At 40.4% G+C, this 19919-nt stretch overlaps 2 protein-coding genes across 2 annotated transcripts; both read left to right on the forward strand.

Moving 5' to 3' along the window:
• Positions 1-1428: 1428 nt before the first annotated feature.
• On the forward strand, positions 1429-8747 carry LOC115743437 (7-hydroxymethyl chlorophyll a reductase, chloroplastic). Its single transcript, XM_030678208.2, is given in 19 exon segments — positions 1429-1608; positions 1687-1789; positions 1896-1980; positions 2207-2318; positions 3655-3739; positions 3820-3861; positions 3974-4052; positions 5197-5248; positions 5345-5407; positions 5868-5965; positions 6558-6593; positions 6677-6738; positions 6938-6965; positions 7323-7402; positions 7532-7601; positions 7678-7735; positions 8070-8134; positions 8220-8314; positions 8397-8747. Coding segments are annotated over 19 exon segments (1416 nt in total). The 5' UTR covers positions 1429-1496; the 3' UTR covers positions 8488-8747.
• Positions 8748-10229: 1482 nt separating this feature from the next.
• On the forward strand, positions 10230-11468 carry LOC115743283 (F-box protein SKIP23-like). The gene has a single exon (XM_030678008.2). It carries the CDS (start codon positions 10230-10232, stop codon positions 11466-11468), a length of 1239 nt encoding a protein of 412 aa, XP_030533868.1.
• The last annotated feature ends 8451 nt before the right edge of the window (positions 11469-19919 follow it).

Genomic DNA, 19919 nt, shown 5'->3' on the forward strand with positions numbered 1-19919 from the left:
TGTAGTAGAGGATCACATCTCGACTGCTCTGGGGCATTTCGTCAAACAGAGAGATGGTGCGTAATTGGAGACTTGAAGGGACGAAAGGCTTGCCTTGCACTGGAAATTTGAGGATTGGTCTGCGATGTTGTGAAATCGACATCTTTTGGTAGCTGGCGTGGGCTTTGGGATAGGACGATCTGGGGTTGCTGATGGCCTGTGGCTGGCGAGGGCTCACCGGCAGCTGGCGACCTTGCGGGCCACAGGCGAGGGCTCGCTTTGCCAGCCGGCCTCACAAGATCTAGGCGAGGCCGGTGAGGGCCTGGGCAAGGTTGCCCGGCTGTCGTCGGCTCCAATAGGGGGAAAAAAAAAAAGAAATAGCAAAACTGAAAAGAAAAGAAAAAATAAAAAATTCAGAAAATGTAAGGGCACTATCTTTGAAATAATAATAAGGCTATTTTAGGCCATTCTTTGAAACAAGATCTATTTTAGGCCTTTATTTGAGAAAAGAAAAGCACCTTGGGCCCTTATTTGAAATTTTTCCTAGACTCATTTAAGCAGACGACAAAAGTTGGTCGCATTATTTTTGCAAATCAATTTGACATAATGACCACCGCCTGTGGTGGTCGTATTTCCGACGGCAACTTCCACAAATCATAGCGAGCATCTCCGATGCCCGACCATGGTGGCTATTGCTATGTAGTTGCCGAAGCAAGGTGAACGGCCACGACGACGATCCGCGGTCAAGGGACGTGCTTTGTAATATTTTAAATTTACTAAAATGTAGTCCATGAACTATAGCTCAACGTGCAATGTTATCCATAAACATTTAATTTATTCACATTTAGTCCTCGGACCGTACGTAAATGTCCAATATTGTGCCTCAACTTGATTAATGGGATAATAATATCGAACGTTTTCATACGGTTCGGTGACCAAAGTGAATATATATCAAAAGTCTATGGATATGTTGAATAAAAAAAAAAATCTAGGGCGATATTATAAATTGAGCTGAAATTTAGGGATTGCATTATAAAAAATTAAAGTTCGCGAACGAATCATATTGTAATAGACATGGCCACGGGCTGGTTTGGGCCCGGAACCAACCCGTGGAATAACCGGAACCCGCCTGGCCCCTCACGGCCCTGTTACGGTTTAAAAAAAATTGGGAACCGGTGGTTCCGAACCAACAAAAAAAAAACAAAAGGGAAAAAGAGGTAACGGCTCTTCCCCCCTTCCCCCTGAATGGCTTAAAATTTGGCCGAACCAGAACCGGCCATTGAATTGGCCTAGAATCGGGACAGCCCCTTCAAGGGCCAGCTCCGGTTCATGAATCGGAACCGGCGGTTCACGGCCCGTGGCTATGTCTGTATTGTAAGTTAGACCGTCCATAGTTCATGGACCATCGGGCAATTTTTGATACGGATATGGATGAGTTTGGAAGTATCTATTCTTGTGGCTCTCTCTCTCTCTTCGAGCTTCTCCGGAGTGACTGTCGCTCAAACGCCTCGACGAAGATGATGACGACGACGATATCTCCTGCAATCGCCGCTCTCTCTTCGTTCTCTCCTTCTCTCTCGGTTCGCTCCTCGTCCTCGCCGTCTTCTTCCTCCTCCTCCTCCGCCAAAGGTAATTTCTTCAACTTGCCATTCTTTTTTACTCTGTGAATGCACGGAGACGTCGTCATTCCCTTTTTTTTCTCTTCAGAGACGAGGTCCGGCTCGAAGCCGGTGAAGCTGAGAGCCGACTGGCGGGAGCGGTCCAGGCCTATCCCTCCGGGAGGCACTTATCCTGCCAAAGACCATTGCAGGTAACCCAGTCGACGTGCTCTTTGGCTTGCTTGCTTTCGAGAGGAACGACTCTGGTGAACTTGTGTTTTCGGTTTTTGGTGTTTTCTATTTTGTGGTTTCGACCAGTCGGTGCGGGTTGTGCGACACGTACTACATAGCGCATGTGAAGAGCGCCTGCGCCTTCCTCGGAGATGGCATGTCTAAGATTGAAGTAAGTTGTTTTGTTTTTTTTTTTTTGTTCGATCATCTTCGTGTTCTCTTGTCCAAATGAACAGTGTTGCTGTGCTTTTCAGTATTGTTGGGTCGAGATTGGTGGGCGCTTGTATTCTGTGAAATTTTGATTGATGTGGTTCTCACCTGTTAGGTAGATCCTATACATCCATCTCCTTTTGTATCTCCTAAAGTGCTGAGGTTTATTATTTGTTGATCGAATGTAGGAACTCGAGCCTCGTGTCCATGGTAGGGGGAGAAAGACGGATTCCTTGGACGAGGCATATCTAGGGGTTCACGAGAATCTCTTGTATGCTCGGAAAACTCAGCCTATAGAAGGTAATTCTTTGTGAACTTTATAACTGATGTCTGTGGTTTTAGTTCCATATGGGATTTTTCAGTCGAGAACTGACTAGGCACACTGCTGATTTCAAAGGATACCGGATTTGCTGCTGACTGTTTAGCATACATATTTGGACAATGACAACGATAGAGGTTTAGGCTGACTAAGAATGCTGAACCAGTTGATGAGAGACTGATTGGTTTTCCAAGTCGAACATTTTACTTACTGACATAATCCTTGCAACTTTATGATGGTTCTTTCTGATTACTTCCTATTTTAGTTTTTGTCTAATAGGTAATTTTCGTCTTTCCAAGGACACATTTCATTAATTTTTTGCTTCTGCGCTATTCCTTTGTCGCTAACAGTGTCTGAGATGGAGGGATTCAAAGTAGAGGAGGGTTAAGTATGGAAGTGAAGCAGATATTTTTTACTTGCTTAGGTAAGAAAGTGAAAGTGGAGGAGAAAATTACGAGGGAGAATAAATCCTTTTGGCCTGTTACTTTATTCTCTCCTTAAGTGGAGAAAGTTTAAGCAACTTGACATTTTTTCCCCTGAGAATTTCTGAATTGCCTTGCTAATTTTATGGCAATTCAACGCCAAGGGTGCGTTTGGGAGATCCTTTGAAAATTACTTTCTCTCCAAAATTCTTTTACAAAAATGAAACATAACTGAAAAGAAAATGAAAATTTTCTAATCTCTGAGGGTCAACTTTAACATATTTGCAAAATTCTATGGGTTGAAGCACAATTTTGAATGCTAGAGGAAAAAGCGTAAGCCTCTGGTTGACTGCTTTTGTTGCTTCAGATCAATGATACTGTGGTAATGCCTCGATTAATCTCCCTGAGGTTCAGTTTCACCCTTTTGAGTTTGTGTAATAATAGAATTACTTGTATCAAAGATAAGTTATGGATTTTTATGTCTGATAGAAACTTCCATGTATTTTCATTCCACCATTAGCAACTTTTTTTTTTTTTTTGGTCCAATCCATTAGCAACTTCTATGCCAGTGAAATATCAATCTTTTCTCTTCTCTCAGTTTTATCACTCCTTTCGTGTTCTCTCTCCTTCAACCCACTGTAATGGTTTATTTTTGGAGTTAGGACTTAAGCTGAGATGTAGTCTCCAAGAAACCTACTCCTGGTTGCCATGACATTTTGTAGACCATACGTTGTGATACTTCTTGCCTTGTAAATCTAAATGCCTTATCAGCAGTGCAAAACATGGCTGAGTTGAGCATTAGAGCAATCTTTTTGAAAAGGATTATCTGCGATGCATAAGCCATTATAGAATAATTAAAAAACTAATCTTTCTGTGTACATTTTGCTGGGGGTAGGAGCGCAGTGGACTGGGGTTGTGACAACAATAGCCATGGAAATGCTTAAATCAGGCATGGTGGAGGCTGTCATTTGTGTGCAGAGGTAATATTTCTTCCAATCATTGATAGTTAAGCCTGCTTTTTACGCGGTTAACACTATTTCCATGTTCTCCCTAATGTCAGTGATCCAGATGACAGGCTTTCTCCAAGGCCTATTTTGGCAAGGTCTGTTTGTAGATTGGTTTTCTGATTCATATCTGATTAGTTGGATTTCCGTTTTCATGCGTTTATAGTGTCGTATGTGCCTTTTCTTTCTGTCTTTACTTTATTTCTACAGGACGCCTGAAGAAGTTCTAGCTGCCAAAGGTGTTAAACCAACATTGTCTCCTAATCTGAATACTCTTGCTCTTGTCGAGGTTAGTGTTTTTGCCTTCTAGTGCAAATAAGTTACCGACCATTTACATGCATTCTGTTTTTCCCCCTATTAATTAAAATTGCTGCAGTTTGCAGAGGAGCATATCATCATTCTTTTGTTCTGTCCATCATGTCAAGCTTGAATAAGCAAGATGCTAATGATGGTGCCTCAATGTATTAGACCTGGAGCTTGGTTGTTAAAAATATAAGAGTCAGTGAATATTCGATGTTGATGGCACTTTTTGGAAACTCTAACTGGAAGTGAAATTTAGGTCCTGTGGTTGCGTGGGTAAAGTGCATTTATCAAGACCTTCTTAAGATGGTTAGGTTTTCACTAATCTCGTGGGAAGTGCCTGCATTAAGGTTTTAGAGATCGGTGCATATAGACTGTTATTAATGGAACTGTCAAGAGGCCAATATCTCAGCTGCAATGAAATTCAAAGTGGCCGTAAGCCCCATAACAGCTTTCATTGATGTGGCACCGATACTGTAATGGATCATATCTGAATGGATAGAGCCCTCTTCTTGCATCTGCAATCATCGTTTTTTCAATTTCGTAACTTTTAAGATCAAGTTGGCATTGCTTATCTTTCCTTTTTTTATTTTTGTTTTCAATAGTCAAGAGAGAGCTGAACACTTTAAACTATAACTCCAGTAGCAGCCAGCAACCTGCCATTCTGGATCTTCAGTGTTTGAGAATTTCAGCCGAATGTAAGGAGAAATACTCTCTCATGGGGTTAGGTCATGATACCACGTGAATGAGACTGAAATAACTTGACATGCCAGCTTTTCATTATGTTCGGAGGATATATAGTTATAGTCCATGCAAGCATAAAGTAAAGAAAGAATCTCTTATTGAAGATCAAATACTTCGTTCCGGACATTTTCAATGATTCTGTAACTGTTAGTTCTTTGTACTGCTGTGAAAGAAGATTAGAATCTACTCAGTTAGAGATAATTATATGTCAACTCGCTGGCTGGTGTATAGGCACTGGTTATCCTCATTCGCAGGTCACATCTGATTCATCGACTGCTCTGTCTTTGAGATTTACATTCTGTTACTCAATGATTGAGTCAATTATCTGAAACAGTTGCATTCTTCAATAGATATTTACTGACAGAATCAGAATTTTCTACATTAAACAGGCTGCTGGTGTGAAGCGTCTCCTTTTTTGTGGTGTGGGTTGTCAAGTGCAAGGTTTGATTTGTATTATTGCTTGATAGTTGCTATTTTCTGTCTTTAATACATTGTAACTTGTATTATTGTAATGCAGAGTAATTTCTTAAACTGCAGCCTTAAGATCTGTGGAGCACCACCTAAACTTGGACAAACTGTATGTACTTGGCACAAACTGTGGTAAGCATTGAAAGTTCTCTTTGTTAGATGCTTCTGTTGAGGCTCTACTGTGAAGTTTATGCAAACTGAAATGCTGAGATGTACCACCTAGGCTCTAAAGTAAGACGAACTGGGGGTAACGTGGAAACTATCAAATTCTTTGTGATATCGCACTGTCCTCCAGTGTTATGTTACTAATTTGGGTGGAATGGGAATTTATAGATGAAGCAGCTCATTCATATGAAAATTTTTATTACTTCTTTTACCTGGTCTCCTGTGATGCCCTAGTTTAAGACATTTGCACATATAAAAAGTCGTGGTATTTTTTTTTTAAGTAAAGAAAAGTCATGGTATTTTTTTTTTTTTTGGGTAAGTAAAGTCATGGTATTTTATCTCTGCGTTTTATCAAAATGTGTTGGAATTTTTCTACCCATTTTGTGGACATATTGATTTTGTTAGCACTGACAGACCTGAATGACAGTGGATAATGGAACTCGAGAAGGTCTGGATAAGTTTTTGAAGGCTGCAAGCGACTAACCCGAAACAGTGCTTCACTACGAGTTTATGCAAGATTACAAGGTTTACATGGAACTGTTCCACCTCTTCCAGTTCCTTCTCTGTATTTTTCTGAATGAATTCGATAATCAGTTAGTAGCATTGAGGATTTATATAGGTCTTGTCACATTCTCCTCATCAAAATGTACCTGATAGACATCTCGAGATTTCTTGGCTTTATACTTACTTGGCTGCAGGTGTGGGCCTAATGAACTACTCACAGCTTTATGTCCAAGATAGTCACTTGCATGCTCTTTTCTTGGTTACTTCTCTTCAATTGTGTTACTCAAAGGAACGACAGGTTGGATAGCTCAAATACTGGCCCCAAAACAGTTGGTTAAATTACCTGTTTCTAAACTAGTGAAAAAAATTGGCACAGGTTGCTTTTAGATCTCAAGCCTGGTGCTAACAACCACATGACATTACTTTGGTTCATAGTTTGTTTGTCGCACATAGCTGGATTTTCTGTGGCACTGATATAAAATGCATTTTTCTGAATAAAATGTTTCTTAAAGGCCTATGGCATACTGTGTGAGTGTGATCAATGCAGATGTGCTACCAGTTCCCACTTCTTGTAGAGCATCTAGGTATCTGATGATTGGTTATTTTCTGGTAGGTCCATTTGAAGCATCTGGATGGTCGTATTGAAGAGGTATTGTGGTCTGTATGCTTCCAGCTTATCCTGATTTTTATGAATCAAGCCGCTTCATTCTCTCATTAGTGTTTAATGAACAGGTCCCTTATTTTTGCCTACCAGCAAACGACTTGGTTGATGTTATTGCACCTTCTTGCTATAGGTAATGATTCTGGTGCTTGATTTTCTCATACTGCACCTTCAAATGTATTCCCATCACACTGTGACATGACTTCAAAATTCCTATCCTACAGCAATTAAGTCTTGGTTGCGTGGTTGTTTAATTTGTTGTATGTAGCGATTACTTATGCTCTTACAACATGATTTGCGTTTTAACTTTAGATGTTTCTCATGTCTCACAGCTGCTTTGACTACACAAATGCTTTAGCGGTGAGTTTTCCTCTGCCAACTCTTATGCAAAAAAATGTTATTCGACGCTAATTTTGACTGCTTAAATTATCATCCGCATTTCCTTTTCGATAAATTAGATATTCCTATATGCCTAGCCAAACAACCATCAGGCATGAAGTTCTATCAGCTCTAGACGGGACCTGTAGTTTCTATCTCATGGAGTCTAGAGCTATTAGCTTAATACGGTCAAACAAACTATGGCTAACAGTTGCTATTTAATGAAGTCAAACTGTAGTGGCATGGTAAGGCTTTGGTTATACTTGTCAGCCAGTTTGTGCTAGTGATGTGGTGTTTCGTGCGACAGGCATGCGTAATACTCTTCTTTCTGACTTCCAGGACCTTGTGGTTGGTTACATGGGTGTGCCTAAATATTCTGGAATCAGCATGACACAACATCCGCAGTATATCACAGTAAGGTGACTGAAGTTACATTGGACTATGATCATTCTACTGTGATGTTTTCTCGATGTCTGGCTGACGTATGCAGCATGAAAAATATTGCTAAAGAATTTTTATTCCTTGTGCTCTCTGGAAAAAAATTGCAGAAATGAACGTGGAAGGGAAATGCTAGGATTGGTAGAAGATCTTTTAAAGATTACACCTACAACTAGTGGCGTATGCTCTTTGCTTTGTATTCCTTGGATTTTTCACAAATAGAATAGCAATTTGACTCCAGTTGTTACTACTTTAGGGAATTCGACAACCATTTGTCATGGAGACTGTCAAGGCAGATGACAAAGCAAAGCTGGGTATGTTTGCCTCTCTCCCTCTCTCTCTCTCTCATGCACACACACACACACACCCACACATTGATATGTCTTCATCTTCTTCTGGTTCTGTTCCCTCATAAAGGATGAAGAGATTTCGATATAATGAAAAGGGCGTGCCTTTTCTTTTGTGCACTTTCTAATATTTTTTTATGGCAATGTGTTTGAAATGTCCTTAATTATTTTTTTGCTGAATACTTTCACTGGCTTGACCATTTAAGCTTATTGATAAGTCTCTTTTCTCTGTCAAGGGATCTCTCTCTCTATCTTCTGAATTTTCGGTCTTGACGACTAAGTTATATTTTACCTTTCTCAGGGAAAGGGCCTGGTCAACCTGCCCCAAAGTTTGTTGGGAACTTGCTAGCATTCATTCTAAATTTGGTATAGAGATCTCTTCTATACTTCACTAGATAGGTGATTAAGCTGAAATAAAGTACTAATCTCATATTTCTGTGCGTCGATCCAGATTGGCCCAAAAGGTTTAGAATTCGCTCGGTATTCACTTGATTACCATACGATTCGGAACTACTTGCATGTGAATCGCACTTGGGGAAAGCAAAGGTATGCTTTTAACATTCGCAGCCAACCTCGCCTGAATATATAAGTTGCATCGTTTTCTAATTCGGTAGCTTTATGACTGTAGAGCTAGTGCTCATATGCCTTCCTACTCGAAAAAGATTGTGGACATGTACAACCAGAAAGGGGAAATCGATGAGATGCTTCTGCAGAAGTAATCCTCAAGAGCAACAGCTATGGAGGCAGATTTGCAACTCATGGCCGTCAAATTTTTCTGCATCAAGTCCATTTTCTACATTTCAGAGTTGAGAGAGAGAACATGTCCTGCACTTTTAAGGAGAGGGTTGATCATGTATATGGTACCATGTATCACTAGTACTAGATTGCTTGAGCATTAAAAAAGCGAGGTGGTTTGATTATCTGGTTATGAGAAAATGAAAAGTACTCTCCAATTTGCCATCTGCATTAATTGTGCTTGCGCTTGAGTTTTACTTACTCTTAAAAAAAAAACAATAAAAATCATTTGTCCTGCTAAATTTTTAAATTTGAAAATAGTTTATGAAAATAATTTATCTTGGAATCCATAACTCATCCTTTTTATTCAAGTGTCTACTTCCCAAAAGGAACTTCGCTTTATGCATGCGATTACGTGTGGCATAGATCTGCCGTTAGGTGTACATTCCAATTGGTAACACTTCTAAATTATTTCTTCTTCGTACCCCAAACTTTGTTTCTTTTAATTTAAATTTAAGAAATAGAGAAGGGTAACATATTTTGAAGTAATTTTCCGTAATTGTTCCGAAACGTTTATTTGTTCTGTTTCGACTTTTATCTTGCATTCACTTAATTTGAAATTAAGTTGAAAAGAGAAGGATTATCTATTGTAAAAATTTAGTTCCCATGCTATCGCTCGTAGCTCATCAAAGCCCCGCATGTGTAAGTGGATTTCTATACCGGCAGTGAATCTAATAGAAATCTAAAAGAAAAATAAAATTTATGCTATTTCATTTCGCGAATATGTATGTACATAACTGTTGCATTTAATTTGAAACTATATCAAAGTGATGTGAAGGATTGTTTATTTGGTTTAGTGTATAAATTTCAGTTAGTATTATCAAAGTGATGTGAAGGATTGTTTATTTGGTTTAGTGTATAAATGTCGGTTAGTATTAACTGATTTATACAGTACAAAAGAAAAATCAACTTATAATTGTGTTCATTCAATGTTCACATTCTACTACAAACAATGAGCAGAGTTCGTATATTTTTTGAAATTTGAATTTCATAAGTTATCAAACTGTTCAAAATGTGCTCGGCACGTTGAAACTTTTATTTCCCATTTGCGACTTCTGCAACGCGACGAATTTTCCACGTGGCACCTATTCGACAAATAATTTTTTACTCATCCATTTATCACTTCCCAACATTTATCTCCACTGGATTTATAATTTAGGATTTGGAGAAACAGTGGAAAAAGATGAAAAGATAATATTTCCAATTAATGAACGTACATTTTCCTTTGCATATATTATTTCCACGTGGCATATGCTCGACTAAAATTTTTGAAAATGGAAATATCTCGCATTGCATTAATAATTTTTCATACTGTGAAATAATTTACCACCGACATGTTTCCTTTTCCCCCTTCTTGTTTCCTATGTTTTCTTTCAAAGACTCCAAACAAGGAAACAACTCTTGGAGATCAAGTTTCCTATTAATCTCCAAGGCCAAAATTCGCAATCTGAAAGAGCCAATTCCAAATTAGGAAATAAAAATCCAAGTTAAAACAGATATTATTCATTTGAATCATCAAAGAAACCTGATTAAGAAAAAGAAATCAACCCGTGTACGCATCTTTTTAATCCCAACTCTACAAAAAGGAACAGCATCGTTGGCGCCCTCTTCATTCGTCGTCATCCCTCTCCCTGCATCTGATCGTCGTTGTGTTGTTCCACCGACGATGGCCGTCCGTGCTCGCGACTCTCTCCCTCCGGGCCCTCCTCCTTCTCCTCCTCCTCGTCAATCTCCATTGTTGATGCTCCCTCTCGAGGAAGACGAGGATGGCCATGGCTGTCGCTTCTTCAGCATCAAGGACAAGACTGCCCTCGCCCTCCGCGGCTTCCCGGAGGTCTTTTCCGAGAGCCGCTGCGTCGGGTCTTCTCACGGGTGGCTCGTGCTCTTGGACAAGGGCTCCGAGCCTTATCTCCTCGACCCGCTTCTTGGCGGCCGCCGGGTACTCCGCCTCCCTCCCGTCGAGACGTTCCCCTGTGTGCTTCGAGTGTTTCGCAGTGATGACGATGGCTGTGGTTTGGCCGCGCTTTACGAGACGGTCCATCTTGGTTGTTGGCGGAACACGACCCTGCTTTCTCTCCAGACGCTGAGCGACTATATCGTCTCGAAGGCCGTGTTATCGGCAAACCCTAATGATGTTGATAAGGGCAAGAGTTGCTGGGTCGTTGTGATCTTCGGCAGCGAGTCGAAGCTTGCTTTCTGCGGCTGCAAAGACTTTGGGGGAGGCGGCGCATGGACCGAGCTAACTGGCATCCATGCTCCTTACAGCGACGTCATATTCTACGACGGCACGCTCTTTGCCCTCTGCAACAACGGATTCGTCGAAGCGTGGGACTTCAATAGGGACAGCCCCATCAAAATCATGGAGATCAAGTCCTCCTTCCCGCCGAAATCGGCTGAGGCGGCGCACGCTCTCAGGAAGGTTTGTTTCACGAACTCATACTTAGTTGAGGCGGGAGGCGAGATTTTGCTTCTGGTGAGGTTTGCAGGGTATTTCGTGAACGGGGACGGTGTCCCAGTCGAAGAAGATTATCTCTTGACCGAGGAGGACACACACCCATTGGTCTGTCCCTACAGAACCTTGTATTTTCATGTTTACATGCTGGACATGAACACCGAGGAGTGGATGGGGTTGGACTCGATCGGCCACCGTGCCGTGTTCGTGGGCGGAAGCCAATCCGCGTCGGTGTCGGCCCGGGACTTCCCCGAGCTCGAGGCAAACTCAGTGTACTTCACGGACGATTATTGGGAACCGGCGGAGCGCGACGACTTGTACGGCGGGCACGACATGGGGGTGTACAACTTGCAGAGCGGGAAGGTGAAGGAGATTTGCGAACTGGGCTCGGACAAGATCGAGCCGCCTCCGTTTTGGGTATTCCCATCTGATTATCGTTCCAAGCGAGGATGATACAAACATTATTCATGCGTCGCAAGTTTTTGTCTAGGGTTTGTCAGTTCACTAGTTATGCGAGTGTTTGGTGCTTGGGATGATCAGATATTTTTATTTACTACATGACCCATTGGTAATTTGACATTGAAGGAGTTGCAGATATTATAAGTCCTGATCTCTTTTTCGATGTCAGCATTTATTTTTCAATTTTTTTTTAATTCTATGATATGCTCAATGTAATCTTACAGAAAAATAAATTTACAAAAATACATGAATTGGGCGGCTTTTAATATTTTCAATTCATATAACTTAATACATCAAACGGTGTCTTCGAGAATCTTGGGAGATGCGGCGTATTTGCTTCACTAAATCACTTATCGACTTTAAATGTCACGGTGGACACAACATTATCTACCTAAATTTAATATGGATTTCATCTAACTCTGTTGATAAATTGAGAATTCCAAATATGTGTTTGGCATTATCCGACATATGAGCTTATCTCAGTATTATGAAAAAAGTCAATCTATACAAGTTTTTTTTTTTTGTCGATGTAATGTACTCCATGAACGGACTAGTATCCCTAGTTATATCTCTTTTGTTAGGTAGATTTATGAGTAGATTCGCTAGTTTTAATTGCATCTGTATGATCCGCATAGATTGAGATACATAAAATTGGCACCTATAATTTAGTTAACTTTATAACGGCTCCATGTATGTACTTTCGAAGTGAGCTTAACATATCAAATGAATTAATGTGAGTTTGTAAGTCTGTATGTCCTTTATAATGCCCGCATCGCGATTTATCTGAATTTGTAAAGGATCGTGAACTACATAGATAAAGCTCACCGGATCTACCGTATTTGCACCTTACTTCAAAACGGATATCTTTGTCCCTATTAGACTCGTCAAGAGCATATTATGTCTTGTTAATATTTTTTTTTTATAAATTTACATAGTTTTTTAATGTTCTCTTAATAATGGGTATGTAATCAATAATCAATCTAAATTTTTTCATAGACTAACTCGAGTTGACCTATATCTACATCATTAAGTGAAATCAACACATTCTTGAATTCTTAGATAATTTAAGTTTCATGGTAGGCCCAAATACTAGCCAAAGGTCTAATATTTGGGCAAACCTGACTCTTCTTTAATCTTCTTTATTCCACCATGTATTCTAAACCCGGCTTTGAAAATGGAAAATCAAACCATACAATCATATAAGCATTGGCAGAACTCTTATCAAATCAGAAGATCAATAGTCTTGTCTTGATAGGGTTATCGTAGATAATGTATCAATATCTTGCAAAGGCAAAATATGTGAGCTGTGTTTATTTGATACAAATCTGATTACGATAATTCTTAGTTACTAGAGAATTATATGATAAGAAGTCTACATATTTGCATTTTAACCCATGGAGTCGACTAAAGGATAAACTTAAGTGTGGTTAAAAACACGACACACGTTCGATATTACACACATCAAGTTTAGATGATTCAATATAAAACGGCCAATTCCATATTAGGAAATAAAAATCCAAGTTAACAGGTATTATTTGTATCATCGAGAATCAGATTAAGAAAAGAAAAACAAATCACCCCCGTTTATGAGAAACAAGGGAAATCACTTCTTTTTATTCGAGCTCTTTGAAGGAACCAGTTCAATAGTGCCTCTTCAATCCTTATCATTACTCTCTCTCTCTCCCTCACTCTCTCTGTCTGATTATCATAGTGTTCCATTAAGAATGTCCCTGTCTTTGAGCCCTCCTCCTCCTCGATCTCCGCTGTTGATGCTTCCTCTCGACAACGACGACTGTGGCCATGGCTGTCGCTTCTTTCAATATCAAGGACAAGACCGCCCTTGCCCTCCGCAGCTTCCTCGAGACCTTCTCGGACAGCCGCTATGTTGGGTCTACGCACGGGTGGCTCGTGCTCTTGCACAAGGACTCTGAGCCTTATCTCCTCGACCTGCTTCGTGGCCTCCAGGTCCTCCGCCTCCCTCCCGTCGAGACGTTCCCCTGTGTGCTCTGAGTGTTTTGCAGTGATGACGACGATGGTTGTGGTTCGGCCGCCTTTTACGTGACAATCCATCTGGGTTGTTGGCGGACCACGATCCTACTTCCACTCCCGACGCTACGCAACTATATCATCTCGAAGGCCGTTTATCAGCAAACCCTAGCGATGATGATAAGGGCAAGAGTTGCTGGGTCGTTGTGATGCGACTGCAAAGACTTCCGTGGAGGCGGCATGTGGACCGAGCTAACTGGTAACCGCGGTCCTTATAGCGATGTCACACATTCTCCGACGGCACGCTCTTCCCCTCTCCAACAAGAGAGGAGAATTTCTCTGTCAATGCGAGTGTTTGGTGCTTGGGATGATGAGATATTGTCTCCCTTGTGTCCCATGGTAATTTTACAGCCACATAGACCGACATTCTCCGAAGACCTTCGTATCGTGTCCGACAGTTCGACACCCTCGGCCACTCTAGGACACTCTTCAACATACAACCGATATGTAGTAAGCGCTCTAGACACGCTAGCGACACGCGAGTCTAGCATCCTAATATACTATTTTGACACGTACGGGATTAATTTTAAACATTTTCAATAAATTAGAGGTCAAAATATAAATTTATCAAAAATATATGTATTTAAATCATATTTCCAGTCACCCAAAATAACTATACTCAGTCAACTATAAAAAAAAAAAACTAATCGTGAATCCCTAAAAGAAGAAAAAGAAACTCACCGTTAATATTTTTATATATACAAGATATTTTTATATAAAACATGTCAAAATTTTCTATTTTTTTAGAAATCATGTGTTGGTGTGTCATGTCGTATCGCGTGCCGCGTGTCATGTCGGTGCGTCATAATTTTACAGTGAAGGAGTTGCAGAATTCATAGTCGTGGCCTCTTTTCAGTGTTAGCATCATCTTTTTTTTTTTTTTTTGAACTTTTTTGAATTCTTTGATATGTACAATGTAACCTTACAAGCCCTTACCAAAAAAAAAAAAAAAAACAATGTAACCTTACAAAAAAAATTATTAAATCAAAAAAGTGTCTTAACGTTGAATCTTGGGAGACACGGTGGATTTGCGCTAATGAATTCAGAAATGGATATTAAGTGCCACAACATATATGCATCATAATCTATCTAAATATAACGTTGATTCCGTTTGCTCTTTTGATAGATTGAGAGTACCAAAAATATGTATGGCATTATTTAACATGCGACCTTGTCTTAAGATTATGAACTCTTGAAATGGAATCTACGTAAGGGTTTTTTCACCGATGTACTCAATCGATGGAGTAGAATCCACAAGTGCATCTCTTTCATTAGATTTGGGGGGGGATTCACTAGTTCTAATGCGTTCGTATAGTTCGCTTAGATTGAGATACGTAAGATTAGCACATAGGATTTAGTTAATTCCATAATGGATCCAAGCATATACTTTCCATAATAGATTAAGTGAATTAACGCAAGTTTATAAATTTATATATTCTTTATGATGTCATCATCGTGACTTATTCGAATTTGTAAGCATTCATGAACAATATAAATAAACTTAATAGATCCATTGTATTTTCACCTCATGTTAAAACGGATATCTCATGTCTTGAGACATGTATCGCAGTCTGGCAAAATAGTCGAATGAAGATGGACCGAGACACAGCCGACCGGCCATGTCAAGAATCTATCCATGGCCGAGCGCAAGGATCGGCCGGGGATGATCCAACTTGAGCAGATGAATCAGTGAATGAACGAGTGCATGAATCGCAGCACGATGCAGCGCTCGTACAACATGAATCAACGCATGGTGCGGGACTCGTCTAGCATGATGCCACGCACGATATCGTGAGTCATGAATCGGACTACCTGGGCGGACAGAGCGGCTAGAGGATCAGCCACGGTTCTTGGAAGATTCTGGGCAGCCGAAGGGCCTTCCTAAGGGCTGTCCAGAGCATCATTCGGCCATGGGAAGCCCAAAAGCCTCACAAAGGACAAAGCATGGGGAACTCAAATAATGCAAGACAAGGAGAATAGGACAAAATGAAAAAGACGAAATAGCGGAGCCCAAGCGCCATCCGAAAATCTGCCTTTTGTATTATAAATGGGGGTCTTCCCCTTCATTGTAAATCACCTTCTGTACACTTGACTAGTGCAATAGACTCTCATTTTCTCTCCAACGACTTAATCTCTCTCGGTTCCCTCTCGGCCCTCTACGTTCGAGCGTTTGTGAGCGAGTGAACGATTCTCAAGCCAAGATTTGACTCGGACAAAACATCACTCAAACTACCCCAAGTCGCCCCACGGTCGTGGTTTGAACACCGGCCCGTGACACATGGCTACACCATTATTGTCAAGTGACTAAATCTAATTCGGTGGTGTTTTTTTTTACTTTTTTTGTCTATTCGTCTCCTTCCAAATGAATCAATTCCCAATTAGTCATCATTCACCTATGGTCTATGTTATTAGCTGGAAAATTCCCCTGTCTGTAATTTGTACTTATTTATCTCACATGTCTACGCCAAATTTGAAGTGAATCCGCCAAAGGATCAACCCAACCACTTTGGTGAATGCTAAATGTGCTCAACTTTTTTTTATCCAAACATGTTTCGCGAAAAATAAATATTTTTCAAAAAAATGATTGCTTGAATCAACCAATGAAGCCTAAATGTCTGTTTGTTTTGCAAAAAATGAATGATGTGGGAAATATTTTTCTAAAAACAATCACTTGTATCGGTTGAAATAATTAGCCAATAAAAAACTGTTTTCTATTATAGACAACAAATTGATACCTCAAATCTTCGTGGATGATGAAAACATTTTTTGCCTTTTCATTTTCGTATGCGATACAAATGATCATGCTTCGGAAAACGTTTTCTAAATTATTTATGTCCAGAGAAGTGAACTAAACCTAAAATGATGTGGCTATTCCTATTCGAAATACAATGATGATAATAGATTCAATTTCTGGGTCTCACTTGTTTCAGTACCCGATCGAAATTCGCAGAATCAATAAGTTAACAAAGAAATAAAAAAAGAAAAATAAGACGTTGCTTTCATTATTCGATCACATTTATGTCGAAAGATGCAAAATTTGCAAATTAAAGCATAATTTTATTCCATAGGGACCGAGAATCTTTTTATTTTTGCAGGACAAAATGGCAAAACGAAAGCAGCCAAATTCCTAACTTAGGGTTTTGCCAGAGGGGGGATGGTTCCTCGCGGCGGGTGGTGGTGACGGTGCACGAAGTCCGCCCTCTCCGCCGACTCGCTGAAGCAATGACATTGGCCGTTGATGCAAATTCCACGGCCCCGATCGCATCCGGCGTCGCAGTCGTGGTTGATCTTGCATTCATGGAACCGGGCGCCCATCGACGACGGTACACCCGCCCACACCAGAACGAGCACCGGAGCGAGCGCGAGAGCCAACTTGGACGATCGCCACCCCATGATTGGATCTTTGATTATTTTCCTTTTCCTTTTCTTTTTTCTTCGAGGAATTTGTTTGATCTGGAATTTGGATATGATTCAAGCACATCTAAGCCAGATTATATATAGTGGGGAGTGGTGGTAATTTACTTAATGCAAAGACATGTATTGGGGATTAGGGCAAGATTATGTTCCAAATTGTCCAATGCCATTTAAAGACAAAGATCGAACCAACAATTGTTCATAAATAGCCTTCTATTAGTTCATAGGTGAAATGGTATCCATTGCCTTTGTGTTCTTGCCCAAAATTGAAAATTATACATGTACCTTTTCCTTATCCAAGATCCGTCATTCTACTTTCTAAAATGTGCAAGTTAGCCTTCCATTATATTTTTCCGTGGAAAAGTACCAAAAATGTTCTAAATCTATTGCATTATTACTAATTTATTCCTTAACCTTTTAATTTGATTAATTTAGTTCTAAATATTTTTGCATTAGTACCAATTTAGTCCATCGCATCGATTTAGGCCGAAAACCGCTAACTTGGCGCCGGCCATTCTACGTAACACCGACTATTCTACGTGGCACCAATTTATGCTGGAAATCGCTAAATTTCTTTTTTTTTTTAATTTGCAAATTTTTATTTTTTTTCTTCCCCTGTTCTTTTTGCCGATGGCTAGTGAGAGCTGGCCTCGCCAAGTTGAGGGGGAGCATCGGCAAGGCCCCCCTTGCTAGATCCTTGCCCGGGCATGGATCGGCCTTGCCAGCCGCCTAGGTAGATTTGGCGAGGGGGGCCTCGCTCATGCTTCCCCTCGACTCGGCGAGGCTGACCTCATTCACACAAGGCCAATTCTTGTCCGCTTTTGCCAGTGCCGGTGGCCAGTCGACCACAAACAAAGGGGAAAAAAAAAGAAACATAAAATTCACGTCGGCGTCGACGGTGCCATATAAGATGGCTGATGTCCACGTCAACAGTTTTCGGCCTAAATTGGTCGAATGAATAGAATTGATATCAATGCAAAAAGGTTTAGAACTAAATTGATCCAATTAAAATATTTAGAACTGAATTGGTACCAATGCAATAAGTTTATGACTTTTTTTTTTATACTTTTCTTGATTTATCTACTGCAAGCCGATGTTGCCGTCATGGATAATCGTAGGGGTGAGCAGTTTCAAGTTCCTTCCAAGTTCCAAATAGAATTTGAAACCTACTCGTCGAAATCGGTTCCTCATTTTTTGAAAACCGAAACCTACACAGCATACATTTGAATTTAGGGTACTTTGTTTCCACCGTCTAATTATCCAATTTTCGATTCTACCTTGAAATCATATTCACCCTTGAATAATCAGATTGCTATGTTGGACATTGGAGCACACATGTGTTCCTATGATTCTTAAGTTTATGCCACCTTAGCCAACACTAAAAATTTGTAGATTAAAAGGAAGCAGGCACCCGCACAGGAGAGGGATTTGGAGTTCCCCGCCATGACAGCAAAGAGGTTTTTCGAGCTTGCGACCATGACCGCTCGAGTTTCATCAAGTTCGTGGCCTGATGGCCGAAGTTCGCTACCATGGCCACTCAAGCCTCGTCGATATCTTGCTGCTATGGCTGCACGACTATTGGACTCTTTGAGCTTCGTTGAGCTCTACCATGACTGCCGGAGTGTCGATGATCCTTTTGGCCGCATTTCCACCTTGTTTCGGGAATTCAATGCCTTTTGAGTGGCCTATTGCGCAAAAAAGCATGGTGTCTTGCCTCGGTCTACCGATGCTCTGTGCCTCGAACGGCACTCCATGTTTGAATGTTTGCTTCGATCCATTGTTGCCATTTGTGTTAACATAGTTTGTCATCCATGAATAATTAAGGAAATTGATTATTGAATATGAAGAAAGTGATTATTGACACGAAGAATAACCATGATTGACCATAAAATATGACGATGGTTCGATAAGATATATATTCTCAAAAGGTTTGTTTATTATTATTTTTTTTTTAACGCAATGTTCAAAAGAATGACAGCGATTAGATATTTTCCTTGAGATTGAACCGTTTATGGGATCCGTCTTTGTTGGAGGATACAGATTGGTTAATCCAAAGAATCTCTTGAAGGGCTATTGAGCTGGATAAATATCTAAATTTGACGGCACAAGGAAAAACCAATAACAAGAGCTTCTGTTACGATTTGTCAAAAAAAGGAAAATTGCTGTTGAAAGTTGTCGTCAGCACAATACCCCTAAGCCATCGAGGCCGTTCACTCTAGACTCAAAGTCCTTGATCCATATACGATCATCAGCAGATAATGTATCGACCATGATCGCCACCTTTGACTTGCACAACATTAAGCTCTAATATCAATGGTCAAGGCTCTGATCGATGACTTTGGTCCAAAGACTATCGTCCCGAGAGTTGTGGTGAGCACATGCACGATTTAGTGATTATATTTCAAATCTTTTATTAAGAGAATCGAAAGGCGAAACTCGCCAAAGAAAGATCTACTCATTCACAAGCCAAAAAAGCACATCACAATTGCAAAACAAACTTTTTTCTTTCTAAAAGAGCCTGATGATTTTGGAGAAAAACCGAATCTAAGCTGAACCGGTGCTCCACCGAACCGGCCACGTACAGTAAGTCCGGTTCGCCCAAGCAGCAAAAGCACCCAGGGACGTGGCACCAGGTCGAGGTAAGAGTTGTCTCCCTTGTGTCCCATGGTAATTTTACAGCTGCATAGACCGACATTCTCCGAAGACTTTCATATCGTGTCCGACACATCAACACCCTCGGACACTCTAGGACACTCTTTGACATACAACCGATATGTGGTAAGCGCTCTAGACACGCTAGCGACACTCGAATTCAGCATCCCGATATATCATTTCGACACGCACGAGATCAATTTTGAGCATTTTCAATAAATTAGATGTCAAAATATAAATTTATCAAAAATATATTTGTTTAAATCATATACCCAATCACGTAAAATAAATATACCCAGCCAACTCAAAAAAAAAAAAAAAAACTAAACTAAC

The sequence above is a fragment of the Rhodamnia argentea genome, chromosome 1 (genome assembly GCF_020921035.1).
Source record: "Rhodamnia argentea isolate NSW1041297 chromosome 1, ASM2092103v1, whole genome shotgun sequence".
Taxonomy (NCBI): Eukaryota; Viridiplantae; Streptophyta; class Magnoliopsida; order Myrtales; family Myrtaceae; genus Rhodamnia; species Rhodamnia argentea.

Excerpts from the sequence above, each read along its gene's own strand:
- LOC115743283 (XM_030678008.2), top strand. The coding sequence starts at position 10,230 with ATGGCCGTCCGTGCTCGCGACTCTCTCCCTCCGGGCCCTCCTCCTTCT.